The 14,790-nt window shown below is 30.8% G+C and overlaps 1 protein-coding gene across 2 annotated transcripts in view; it reads right to left on the reverse strand.

Moving 5' to 3' along the window:
- Positions 1–14,790, reverse strand: part of LOC106467314 (zinc transporter ZIP11-like) — a 32,397-nt gene that overhangs the window by 6,667 nt on the left and 10,940 nt on the right. For both annotated transcript variants that reach the window (XM_022395475.1, XM_022395476.1), the window contains 5 exons: positions 13,659–13,826; positions 10,475–10,619; positions 8,411–8,551; positions 2,947–3,016; positions 1,167–1,265 (listed from right to left, as the gene is read on the reverse strand). In XM_022395475.1, the coding sequence (XP_022251183.1) occupies positions 1,167–1,265; positions 2,947–3,016; positions 8,411–8,551; positions 10,475–10,619; positions 13,659–13,826 (623 nt within the window). The remainder of the gene's footprint in view (positions 1–1,166; positions 1,266–2,946; positions 3,017–8,410; positions 8,552–10,474; positions 10,620–13,658; positions 13,827–14,790) is intronic.

Raw genomic sequence — 14,790 nt, forward strand, 5'->3', positions numbered from 1 at the left:
TTACCATTACTGACAACATCAGAATGTACAATGCTACCATTACTGACAACATCAGAAGGTACAATGTTACCATTACTGACAACATCAGAATGTACAATGCTACCAGTGTAGAAAACACCAGAATAAAAAAAGCATAACTTATACTTATTTCCTAATTTTTTATGGTGGTCACGAGATTGGTCAAATCAACCGAACCTGTAAAGAGATTCGTTAGTGAAAATAACAGATAAAATATAAAGTTTTTTCTTAAGAAACTTTTGATAACTATCTGAACATTATAAAGATTTTACATTTGAAAATTGTCTGATGCATAAAAGTATTTGAAATCTTAAAATAAAAAAGGCAGGAGAAAAACACTTCTTAACAAACCTTAAAACTTGATAAAAAAAAAATCTTGTATTTTGCGTATGAAAGCCTTGTAATGTTTATTAATAATCTGCCAAATTTCATGAACATACATTTATTAATTTAAAAGTTATAGCATGAAAACTATAACAAGCACAAAGTGTTTAAGAGGTCGGTCCCAGGGACCGAGCCCGTGCTGAAAGAGCTAAACAAATCAATAACAAACAATTAGTCTATTTTAAGACATTTGTTTCAGTGTTTTAATTTATTAAGTTAGATTCCCTACTGAAACTGGGATATTATACAACTTGCAGCTTTTCTCTCTGGTTTGTAGTAACACAGATGGCGCTGTAAGGTGACCTGGAAACTGTATTATCATGTGACATCAATAAAAATTACAATTACAAGAGTGAGAGTTTGACATCAGAGTTCATTCATTTACTCACTGATTAGTAAGATTGTTACAACTATATAGTGTTCACACTTAAACAATCGTATTCCACATTATGCAATGCACATCACTGAGGATATGCTTTGAGCTGCTGTCTTTCATGCCTTTTTTGAGATCTGTTGTTGACATGGTTGGAAGATATACTGAACACCAACGTAAGTTATGTCAATACTCATGACTTCTTAATATAAAATTTACTGCTTTTCAAGGTAACCTTTCAACAACACCCATGGTCTTTTTTTCTCCAGGAGTGTGTTTCACTTTTATTTTCCCCTCCACCTACTCTTTATAATCCAAACTTGTTTTGTACCAGCCCTGCATTGTACACAGAATACATTTTAAGTTGATCAGAAAGACATCACACAAATACCAAAAACTTTTCCAAAGAGAAATTCCTGCTCCATGCAAAGGCAGACTCACAGCAAGACCTTCTGGGAAGTTCTGAATGCCAATTCCTATGGCTAGATTTCTGCAAAGAAATAAATTCTCTTTATTATAAGCTAAATCTGTTTCACTCTGAATAATAGCCATAGGCAACTCAATGAAATATTGTATAAAACAAGAGAGGTTAAAGTTCATACTTCTCAAAGCAACACTTTCAGTCCAAACAGAATTATTAGCCTTTAACACTAAAACAAAACAATCATCTGTTTTATGTAATGTAGAAATGGCACATTCTATTGGTTATACAAATTTTAAATAGCAATGTCAAAGAATTAGAAATATTTCTTGAAAGACAGAGGATATAGAAAAGGTGCATCAATGTGGGTTGAACAAATATAGTGATATCTCAGAAAAACAAGAAGTTGCAATTTCTTATTGTGACATGTCAACATCTACTGCATGTGTTTCTATCTGACTGAACAATCTAAAACCCAAGGGAAGAGCACAAGCTCTATAACTGAGAAGCCACAGTACCACTAAGTCATGTTAACTTTGAGAGGTGTAGATTGAGAATTTAAATATTTCCTTTAAAAATTAAAATTTAGATAATATAAAAATTTGAATTATAAACTATTTTTTTTATATCAAGATCAAGATTATTAATATACATTCATAATAAAGTAGTTTAATTAAATTTTGAAAGGTCATGCAATAAATACTTCTACCCACTTTTATCAAGAGGGTTAAAGGATCGTGTAAATATATTTTTCTAAGAACTATATGTATTGTATAAGCAGTCTCTATCCTAAGCCCTAGTGGATTCCTTAGGAGTTGAGAAAACTCTGGAGTAGTGTAAGCTTTCAATGTGTACTATGTTTATATGTTTATTTATAAATGTAAGGAGATACAAGTAATAATAATAAAGTTTGATAATGGCTTGAATGGGTAGTGAAAGAAACTATTACAAATGTATGTTTTGACAAACTTATGTCACCATCAGGTACAGTTAGTTTACATAGACACAGGAATTTATATATACAGTATGGAACAAAGAGGTCACATGACTGGAGATTACTTACTTAACAGCTTAGTAAAGGTATCTTGATACCCTGCGGCATTAGCTTAGAGTGAGGCTATGTTGTTCAATTAAGATGGCTTTCACTTATAAAAATAACATGCAATAAGCATCCAGAATTCTACATCCAAGAAACTGGAAGAAAATTGGAAACCAGATTCTGAACATAAAAAGAAACCCTCCCATGTTTACCACCATTGCAACTCAATAAACAAAAAACTGATTTTAAACAAATAACAAAACATCAACAAATGTAAAATAAAATAAGACATCTTAATTACACAACACCCCAGGGTACCAAGATACCTTTACTAAGCAGTTAAGTGACCTCTTTGTTCCATACTTTATATATATTCCTGTGTCTATGTAAACTAATTGTATTATCTGATGGTGACAAAGCTTGTTCAAACATTGTACATTTGTAAAGCTTATTTTGCTACCCAATCAAGCCATGTCCAAACTTTATTTTCTAAAAAGTGTGTTCCTTATCAAATTTGAATACATGTAATAATAATGGAAGACATCTTTAAATACCACCATACTCACCATTTACCAGTTTTAATAACAAATTACTGCAAAACAGAAAAAAATAAAATGAATTACATTAAGTTATCAATTCTAAAATCTGCATAAATTAATGTTATGCATTTTGTCAGAAACATTAAAATTACAAACAACAATGTATGTATACCTCGCATTCTCAAATGTAGCATATTTGGTCCTGTTAACAGCTCCAAAGCCTACACCAATTGCCAGACCTTCTGAATAAAATGAACAATACATAGTTATCCTTTAGTTATAAATTATATCTCTGTCACTAGAACACAAAATATATAAAATACATGTACATGTATGCAGAGATATCTGAAAAATACACAAATGTTTTATTGTCATTCAATTTCATGAATGCTTCATATGAGTTGTAAGCTAATAGTTACATATCATTTTAACCTATATTTTGACTGTAACAATTTTGTAGTTTATTCCTCTATTTCTAAATAACACAAAAAGATGTGATAAAAATATTAGTTGATGGTAAATATTTTCAAGTTGTGATAAAAACATTACTTGATGGTAAATATTTTCAACATAAATGAGCTACAGATGTATAACTTGTGTAGAACAACAGAATATGTTACCTGATTTTTATATTTTAATGTATGATATTTCTCAGTTTGATATTTAATCTATTAAGTATTATGATAAGTCTTTCAACAACCAAAAACCATTGAAATATGCAAGTGCACAAAGACAGGGGAAAAATACTGTCTTAAAAAAAATTTACAAACTGTTCTCACTGCTACTTAATGTACTGATTCATGAAATGGGTATACTAAGACATAACATTTTTATAACAAATTTAAAGCACAGTATGATGGTCAGTATGGAAAGCTGTTAAACCAACAAAGATATATCATAAGGCTAAGCTTCTCTGTGTTTTATACAGTAGAACAATTTATACTTCAAATAGTAAGTTCAGAAAGTATGTTCAATATTGAAATACTTATTTGAATTGTAACACTATATATTTTAAGTTTAATTTGATATTATCCTAATACCAGAACATATAGTTAAACATTGCAATGGTAGTATAACAAGTAGCACATTCTAGATTTAAAAGAGCTTACAATACATATCAAATGACTATTGTTTCAAGACATAAAGCTTTATAAAACAGGCCTGGAATCTAACAGTGGACATGATGACCATTGCTGTCATTGCCCTCTTACTTACTGAGGTACCCCTCATGAAAACACCCTCTTGTTGTTGCTGTGTCCCATTTCTACGTTGTGGCTTTTTTGCAAATATTTCTTTAATTCCCAAATTTTTTTAGAACAAAGCATTAAGAATCAATAAGCAAACAAACATGAGCACTAAAGAATATATATACTCAATCTCATTTGTACATGTACACTGGTAATTTTGAATACCAAATGACATATTTCATGTTTTTATGTTAATAAAGTATCTCTTTTTGTCTGGAGAAAATTTAATCTTGAAAAATGCTTGTTTTCTTTCAAGTTCCACTGCATGAAGGATTATGGTAATATTAAATAGTAATAATTTTGAAACTGCATTTTTAAAACAAATATTAGTCTGAAAATAAAACATGACTAATGATGAGGTGTGTTGTGAACTTGTAAAAAATGTGGAGTTTTAATATTAGCCAACATTTATAAACTTTCTTTACCATTTAGAAGTACCTCTATGCAAAATAAGGATACTGAATTAAAAGAAAAATACTTCAATATAATGATTTGGGAGTAACACATACATATATTGTAGCTAATAAAAAACTAAAAGACACATTACTACATCACTATAGAACAACAACATACAACTGATTAAAAAATCTAACATTCCAGTCTCTATACTTTAGTGGGGCTGTTAAGTATGCAAACCCATCATCAGTCAGTAATTAAACTTTTATTTTCATCTTGAATCTGTTCCATTTTCAATAACTGAAACTTACAAGATTGCTTGAAATGTTTCAAACAAATGGAATTGGATAAATTGGCCAGCAAATGTAAGAAGGTGACTTTTCTTGGATAAGAACTTAGTACAAGCTGCAAGTATGCATTCAGTATATAGGCCTATCATAGCTACATGAAGGAAGTATTGTGATAATAATTTCCCCAAAAGGGGGCCAAAGGCCACTTAGATGGGTCACCTGTTTTAACTACTCACACCACTATACAGTAGTGTTGTCTGTCAGTCAATCAGTAGGAATTAAATGAAGTTATATAGGGATGCTTAACTTTGCAATATGTACTGTTGTGACATCAGTAAAAGTGCATATGGCATGAATCATGAAAAGAATTATTCACTCTGTAGACTACAACACAGCATGACATATGAACTTCAAAAGCAAGAAATAAAAATATATGTTACTCTTAATTTTGGTTTTATTTATTTATTCTTGAAACAGAACACTTTTGGGGACCCTGTGGAAGTACACCTAGTTTAGGTCTGATGATTTCATTATTATTAAGGAATATTAGATAATATAATTAATTAACATATTGTCTCTGTAGAAAAATTAGATGTTTGAAATAACTGAAAAAAATAAAATTCTAAGAAAAAGCCACATGGCTTTAGAGAACTTTCTCAGGAAATATAGTTTTTTTCGAGGAAGATATTACGTGGAATTAGTAAGCCAAACATAATTTTTCTTGGGTTGCATAATAAATCAAGTATTTCCTAAATTAGAGTTTTAAAGCTAGCTAGTGACTCATTTTGTTGGCCTTTGTAAATTGTAAATGCTTGGAACTAGTATTAAATAAATTGTAATTCTTTAAGAGGGCATCTGATAGTAATGGAAACAAGTTATTGTGGCATTTGACTTGAGATTCAGCCTTATGTCATTTCCCACACTGATTTGGTAATTTTAAGTTGTTTTATTGTCTCTGGTGGAAATGGTTATCATAAAAATACTCTTTATAATTTTACATGTAGGCACCCTGCATCACTACCACCTTTATCTTCTACTGAATCATCCTGAACTGCCACTGTCTCAGCAAGGAACTAATAATGATCATTCTCTGACTACAAGTCAGATGAACACTCAAATTCTTGCATGTAAAACAAAGTCTGATCACATATAGTTGGAGCTATGATTGGATCCAATATAGTTAGAGGAATGGTTATGTCAAAGACTGGTGTAATATTTGTTGATATCATCATAATCAAGGACATGCCCCAAAATCCACAATACAATTAGGCAGAATGAGCATTGTGACCTTAATGCATACATAGTTGGAACAAGCAACATGACAGAAACTACAAAGAGCCTCTGAATACTTAAGCCCCATTTGGTGGCACATAGTAAAACATCTTTGCAAGGGATTATCACTATAATTTCATAAAGTAACACAAAAACTGAAATATTACAAATTAGTTTAAGCACAATTTAGAATCAGAATTTTAGGGAATTTTAAAATTAAAGGAGCATATGTTAATTATCACTTTCAAATTTGGTCTTAGGCAATTTTAAATGTTGAGCTGCTTCCTTTTTTTTGTTATATATTTTATCTTTTAAGATTGATTAATTAATGATGCAACTGTACTATGTCTATAGAAGATCGGCAAACAGATGGCAGCAGCTAAGCCACTGCAACAGTTCTGAAAAAAAGCATGTCATAAAACCATCTTGCTTTCAAGGTATGAGGTGAATAAACTACAAAAGAAAAGCCTTGACATGCATGGCCACTAAAAGTGTGTTGACAGTTTGAAAAGCAGGTGTCTTAATAATGTCAAGATACTATAGTTGCCGATGCTGCCAAGATAAAATGCTATGTGGAACAGCATAATATCGTGTAAGCTCATTTTCTGTATGGCCTGTCACCAGGATCTGGTCAGTGACATGGCTAAACTCTTCTTTGACTTATAGAAAGATTAGCTCCCTCTGTCTGCTGTTAGGAGCAGTGTAGTCTTTGCTTAAGCAGTATTGACAAGAAAGATACATGCACCATATTCCCATTTGAGACCTGTGCTTACTATTGTTAAAGAAGCAGTAGCATTTGAAACCCAGTCAATGGAGTGGAACTCAAAGCTAAAACCACTGATGCATTCCAAAGGAAGATCATGAACATCTTGGACAGCATAATTTCCTGTATTAGGAACAGATTGCAAGCTTCAAGGATAATCCAGTAATCCTGGCAGTAGAGATCCTTGACCCTACTAAATACCCATCACATCCTGATACACTGCTTGACTATGGCATTGATGAAATCCAGACGTGTGGCTACTTCCAGCCACTGCTTCTCCAAAAGGGTTGTGACTGGACTCAGGTTCAAAGGAATGGATGAAGGTAAAGATGACATTATAAAATATATTTACAGAATAGGAAATGTTTTAGAGTTTTAATAGTTTGAATCTTTACAAAACAACTGAAGAACATATTAAAATCATTAAACGTTAGACAACTTAAGACAAATGCTAGTTAACTATATATGAACATGAAGATGGTTAACCAATGAGATTACCAAATATAGTTAGGAAGAAAACAACGTAGTTTATACAGTTTAATTAGACAGGCATTCAAAATTCTAATATGAGGAAAAGAAACTAGTAGTTCTTATCAGCACCAAACAGTCGTGATTTAGCTATGGAAAGCAAGGAAGTTCATGATATTGGACACCATGGTGAAAGGAACTAACATTATAAAAAACAAACAGTGGGTTCATAACAGAAAGCAACAAGTGGAAGAATGTATGTAAAAAGTATATATAAGACAGAAGTTAAATGTCTTGTATTCACACATTTTGGAGTTAAATGGCTCAAATACCTACACATATTTCAGCAAATGAATAATAATAAATAATCCTGTTATGTCGGGGGCACATCCATTCAGTATACAGTTATGGTTTTGTTATCAGAAGGCCTAGAAACTACCAATCAGAAGCAGAAGATCACCTGCAAAAGTTATGGTAGAGAACTTTCTGCAAAGTTGTAATTATCCAGTTTATTAAGTATAAAAGATTATACATTTCGACAAAGAACAGATTTATTCCAGATAATTTTCAGAGCAGATTCATGCTGAAACTTTTGGTAGACTCATGAAGTTCCTCACTTCTTCTGAGATGGCTTTCTTGCAAAATCTAGAGAACATTCATCATACAAACTTCCTTTAAGTTTAAAATTGCTATCTCTAGTCTAGTAACATAAACTGATTACCTATATAATATGACTGAAAAAATAATAAGAATTGATTTAATTAAAAAATTATCAAACTAATTGAGAATGTTATTGAGGTGTTGAGAAATGTATTAGAATAATTATTATTAGAACAATATAAAGTTCAACAATGCCTGATGTTTCCACTAGGTTTAGATTAATCAATAACTTACTAGATGCTGTTCAGATGTTCATGAATATTTTAGAAAAACTGTTTAATGAACAGACTATTGTTAAGGAAAGTGATTTTGATGTAGATATATTTTTAAATATGTTGAATTAAATGTTATGTGTTGTGTTACTTAATCTTCAATTAATTTCTATATTCTGAACATAAAGCTCCTTGAGTTGATCACCTGCTAGCTTACCCACAACTTTCATATTAATTTTTATTATAAACATTATAGGAAATAGAATAGGTTATTTAGCAGCAAACAAATACCTATATAACAGTTTTGTAATAGGACAAGAATTTTTACCAGGAATGTTATGAACAGTGACAGCCACAAGTAACAGAAATATCCTTTTCCAACTTCTTTTCAAGTCTTCTTTTTCAAATTCTGTAGTACTTTCTTGCAAGGTTTCTTGTTTCCTATTATTTAGTCCATCATGTTTCCTCACTTGAAGTAGATAGAATGTAAAATTAATATCAAAGCTACCATAAAAGCAATTTACCAAATTTTTTATGAAATTTATTATTTCAAGTTTTCCTTATATTATTTATATTTTGTTTATATGATGTGTGTTTCAGAAGTTAATAAATCTTTAAGTTTTCTTAACTGCTGACTTATGACTGTTGCATGTGAAACTTGTCCTAATAATGAGTTCTTTATATTGTCTTTATTTATGTAAATTAATCTAACATTAAAACATACAAGTTACTACATTAACTCCTTATTGGGATGAATGTCTGAAAGTACTTTTTATATGTTTGATTAAAATGGTTAAGTTTGGAAAGCTTCAAAGTTGTTTTATAAAAGCAAGTTGTTACATAATTTATTTGAGGTTCATATAATACTGCTGAGGATTAACTGCATTTTATAAGAAGATGTGATGAATAAATTTGGAAAGCTTCAACAAAATTGTTTTATAAAAGTAACTTTTTACATAATTTAGTTCATGTAATACTACTCAGGGTTAACTACACTTTATAAGACCAATGTTTCAGGAGTTGTGTTACTCTTGGAATTACATCCTAAGTAGTGTCAATTTGATGATTAGGCAATTTTATTTAATACCACAATTTTCATTGTAAGAGGTTTTCACAAGATTTGGAAAAATTTAATCTTAGGCTAGAATTCTTTACATATTTTCCACAGACTCTTCAGTGTACTTGGACTGAAGGTACAAAAATCCATATGAGTTGCAACAGGGTCCTTGACAGGTATGTTATGGAATGGGATTGGCATGATTCCAGTTTCTTCAGTCATCTGTCATGAAAATAGCCACTAATTGTGAAGAGTGGATGGAAATTTGAGAGCCTTCAGCTTTATCCACAACAAATTATGTGCCCAGCTTTGTCATGATGGATTTTAGGAGCACTGTGTTCTTCTGTAACAACAATCATTAGTTTGAAGATAAGGCTGTTGCTATACAACAGTTTTAAAGCCACTGCTTTCCTAAATACTCTAATGTGAAAATTGTTCAGAATATTGAAGGCTCCCTTTCTCCAAGTACTGCACCCCTTGGTCTACATTTTTTAACAATCTTGCAATATATATATAACATTTATTGAAAAAGGCTGTCAAATACCTCTTCAGCCATAAATCTGCTCAAGACGATCCACCACAAATGGTTGATAATTTGCAGTGAGAAAAGGCTATGGTGATATGCCACAATATTAGCATATACAACTTATTATAAAGTGCAACTAATCCTTGGACTAAACATATTAATTTCTACACATGAGAACTGGCAAGAATCAGTACCAAAAGTCAGTATCAGAGTTAATATTCAAGTAGTATCTCACTGAAATACAGATATTTTTTTTGATACACATTGCAACTAAATGATGTCAATAGAAACAAAATGGTGAATGTTTACATCCTCTCCAGAGAGGGACACTACCGTGTACAGATGAATGTTACAAATAAGATTACAAAAAGCCATATCGTATCTTATTACACAATACAAATGATTCATAGTATGTAGCCTTCAACACAATTATATGATTAACCAAAGTCTGATATTCTGATAGATGACAGTCCTACATATAACTGATATTATGTAACTACTACTGTATATGATCAACATGATGTGTTATCTAACACAGTTCACACAGTTTTACCTTATGTGATACAGTATGATTTTTACTCTGATACACCTGATTTAAAACAGGATAGAAATGTACATTATACAATACTTATACCAACCACTAAATTTTTCTACCACACTGTAAACACTATCACATTTCAAAGGTGGGAAAGAATAAACTAAAGTCAGTTTATTGTCCTTATTTACTACCAGATTTCCTCTTCATTAATAGTTTTAAGCCTAAAATAATGTTCTCTGATATTTTTCTTGGTGAAGGAAATAATACTGACCTCTTTTTACTGTTGTTGACGATGACTCGATTTTGTACAAATTATCTTTAGAAATGTTAAAAACTGGAACTGCTGGACAAGGAGTTTCTTTTTTAAATTTACCCTCACAATGCAAAGCAAGAGCAATATCTGGAGAATGAATTCCCTGTAGATATATCCAATACAACAGTGAAGAGTATAAGAAAATATAGCTACTTGTTTCATAACAATATAAAAAATACAAATAAAAATCTATTCCAATAATTTACTATTACTATAGATGTATTCCATATTTAACAATATATATATATAAGCATGTACAAGTCTAAACTCTCAAATACAATATTCAATCTTAAATTGAAAAAAATGTGTCTCAAACTCTTGAGTACTCTGTTTTAAACTGGGATGTATGTGGAAGCTTCCTAAAAAAATAAACATTTTAAATAATAAAAAAGTATACTAAGAATAATATTTTTAGCAGGCTGTTTGTACAAAGACCCAATCTTATGAAAAAGAAAATTCCTGACATTTTTCTTCCATTATCAATTCTTTTGTTACAATAATATTACCAAAGGTAAACAATTAAAAGTATAGTATTACATTTATTCCCTTAAGTATAAAGAGATTATATAATATTTTGGATTATTACCATAATTTTTTATTTTGATTAAAAGCATTTTAACTACATTTCCCTGTTATAGCCTAATAACGGCTTAAGCTTAATTCAAATATATAAATCGAAGTTCATACAATCCGAGGTGCTCGTACTTGTAAATAAATCTGTGATGAGCACTGGAAGAATTAAAACTCTTGCACACCCTTATATGGCCATTCTTCTCAAGAAAGCTATGTATCATAATGGAAGAATTAATAAAATAAAATACCAAAGTATGCACACCCCTAGAAGACTGTAAAGTAATCCGTGGTGGATATAACCCTTCCAAATACAACTGACCTCCCACAAACAACTTCCTGACAGATGCAAGATATGACCATGATTTTCGAATGGAAGGTCAAATAACAACCTCTCTATAATGACTTTTCTTCATATCAATAATGTAATTTACAGAGACACATGAATACAGTGTATACAGTATGGAACAAAGAGTATTAACTCGCGGTTTGTCGAGTGCAGTAAGCATGGCTAATGAAATGCCTCAAGACATCCAGGAAAGCTGCAAATAAGAAGGTACTGTGAAGAAGATAACGACTCAAAGTATTGATATAGAAATATGATGTGGACGTTGATATAGGCCAAAGTTGTGATGAAAGCAACAAAATAAATGCAACATGAAAATTAGAGAAATTTTAGTCAACTTAAATTGTTTTAATGCAACATATTACATCTTATGTAGTATTTGTATTCAGAGAGGATTACCTTATTAGGTATTGGCTAAAGTCTAGCAATAATTTAGTTCAGATATTTATTCATATTTCTTTACTGGTTCTTTTAAATTCACAAAATGATCGCTTTTCAGAGCTGGGATCAAAGGATCCAAGTTTCAAGGTAAAATTTTGGTTTAGGGCAGCTGTTTTGTTCAATTAAGATACGTAGCTTCTGATGTTTGGTTCTTTCTATAAAATTACAGCATTTTGTATAGATCTACTTTGGATTTTTTGAGTTGCAATGGTGCAATTACAAGTATGGGATGTATATTTTTATATTATGTTTGGTGAATCTGGTTTCCAATTTTTTTTCTGGTTTCTCTGATGTAGAATTCTGGACATTTATTGCACATTATTTTATAAATTGATACTAAAATTATGCATTGAAAATTAAAAAAATGCTTCTTGATACAATAACCACTAGACTCATGAACATTCAAAGTGACTCCATTAAATGTGCGAAACAAAGAAAGATGGACAATTTTTTATGGAATAAATTTTGTGTCAGTTTGTAATATTTTATATGTATGTATGTAATAAAAATGTGATACATGGATTTTATGAAATAAATGTGATTGATGAATAAATTATTTTACATAAAACACAAACAAAATGATTTTAAGTTATCTTTATTAAACTGTTATCCATCATAACTATTATTATACCAATTTGCTATATTATCTGAATACCTATACAGTATATTAACCATTATGCTCAACTCCTGGGAATAGCAACTGGCACAGCTTGAACTCAGTCATTCATTATCTGGTTATTGATCCTTTGAATAACGACTTCCTGTCAAATACGATTTTTTTATCATGGCAGATAAGTCAGTTGTATCTAAGAGAGACTACTGTAGTTGCAAATGAAGCTGTTACATGTAGTGGAAGAGTTAAAATGAATCAAACAGTTATAGAATAAGCATATAAACTGAAAAAATAAAAGGTACAAAATAAAAACCAGGCAATATTTACTACTATAATAATGTAATTTAATACTACAGTATCCTGCCCTCTTGTATTAGACAGCTAGGATTAGTGAAGTTAATTAAATGTGTATTTCTGCAGTTTAATAATTAATAGAAACTTGTACTAATATTCCTATTTAGTTAAATGTTATCTAAATGAGATAAGATTTTTAAAGTTCAAGGCAAAAAGTGTTGACAAAGTATTTGTAAGGAATTTAACATTATCACTATTGTAGTGAAATACACTTTGCATGATTTCTGTATTTAAATATAAGGTCAATTAATGTAGGAATTAAACATGAGATTAGATGATTGAAATTCATGATAAGCTTATACTTTAAGCTAGAAGTCTTCTTTTGTTTGAAAGGTCTGGTGTAAGAACTGGCATTAGTTAAGTCTAAGAACTTAAGTGAAAGTAAAAAGGAATGTATAAAAATATGTCAACAACACTATCTTCTATATCCAGAGCCTAAAACTATAGGTAATTAATTGTTTTGGTTGCTAAGTAATTAGTACCTTCATATTTATAACTTAACATTTAAAAAAAGTTTAAATGTTATATTTAATATAATAGTTAGTATAATTGTAGATAATTTTTTTGTATATAATGATGATAACATTGTTACATAGTAAAACATATTGCAACTTTTTTTTTCAAAAGGTAACATCGTTGTAATGTCAGATTTTAATACTCTTTTTACAGTTCTATTACAGAACCCTCATTTTATCCATCAAATGCCCCCCTTCTGACGAGAACTTCAAATCCTCTGTCTAAAGCAAGATCAGAAGAAAACACCACAATGCTACTTACAGAATTCCTAATACTATTCTCTAGTAATAATGAATACTTACCAAGTAAGGCATAAGTACGTCCATTCCATAAACAAAGAAAGCTCCTAAAATGAATCCAAAAATTATTGGTAGAACAGCATATTGTCCATTGTCTCCGTACTGACGAGAAGACTTGGCAATTTCTAGTCCAGGTTCCAAAAGTGACCAGAAACTTGCTGCCATCATGACCTATGTAAAAAGACATGGATGTTTTGGAATATCTTATTCAAATCTAGTTAAGGACCTGATTATTCTTATTTATAGTAATCTGTGTTAATTACTAAAAAAGTTAAATTCATTTAATAAGATTGATAAACAACAGTATTAGAATTAAAGTGTTAAATTAAAGCTTGGTAATGCAAGTATTACAAATATTAGATTAGGCTTAGCAAGTGTAACAAGATTTTAGCTACAATTTAGCTTAATTGTATGTTATAAAAAAGGCTAAATATAGTTTATTACAACAAAAATATCATCTAAAGATTAGTTGCCACTTATTTTAAAGATAAAGAGAAGGTAAAATATTACATAATAGTGTGAAATTAATTCTCAAATGTTAGGCTTAACAGTGGCATCAAAAGACTATTTGTACTTAGTGTCGATGGTTTATTCCCAGGCTTGACTGGTTAACAGTAGTGTCTGTGTTAAGCACCCATGTTTGTAAGGTGAAATAGGTAAGATGGTAAGAAGAGGAACTGCAAAACTGGGGTGCATCTCCAGTCCAAAACCTGGTGGCATTGGGCATTTTTCATCCAGTCCGCAGTAGGAGGAGGGATACAAGCCAGAACATGTGGGGACTTACTTAGCTGGACCATCTCTAACCAACACCTGACCCTCCCAGGAATTGCATCCAGAGGATGGTAAGGAAGAGGAACGTCTCAGCCTGAGGAAAAAACTGCAATATATATATATATATATATATATATAGTCATGACATGGAAGAGTGTTTCAACAAAAACGTGGAGTCATTTGGAATTGTACATAAGATCCGTGGTAGGAAGGGCGTCATGCTATTGACATGATTCAAATTGTGAATGGGCCACTTCCTGTCAACACCAAACTCACTGGGAATGTATGTCTGGAGGATGGTAGGTAGAAGGAATGCCACTGTGGAAAAAATCTGCTATATATATATATATATATATATATATAT

This window comes from Limulus polyphemus, unplaced genomic scaffold (genome assembly GCF_000517525.1).
Source record: "Limulus polyphemus unplaced genomic scaffold, Limulus_polyphemus-2.1.2 Scaffold2564, whole genome shotgun sequence".
Classification (NCBI taxonomy): domain Eukaryota; kingdom Metazoa; phylum Arthropoda; class Merostomata; order Xiphosura; family Limulidae; genus Limulus; species Limulus polyphemus.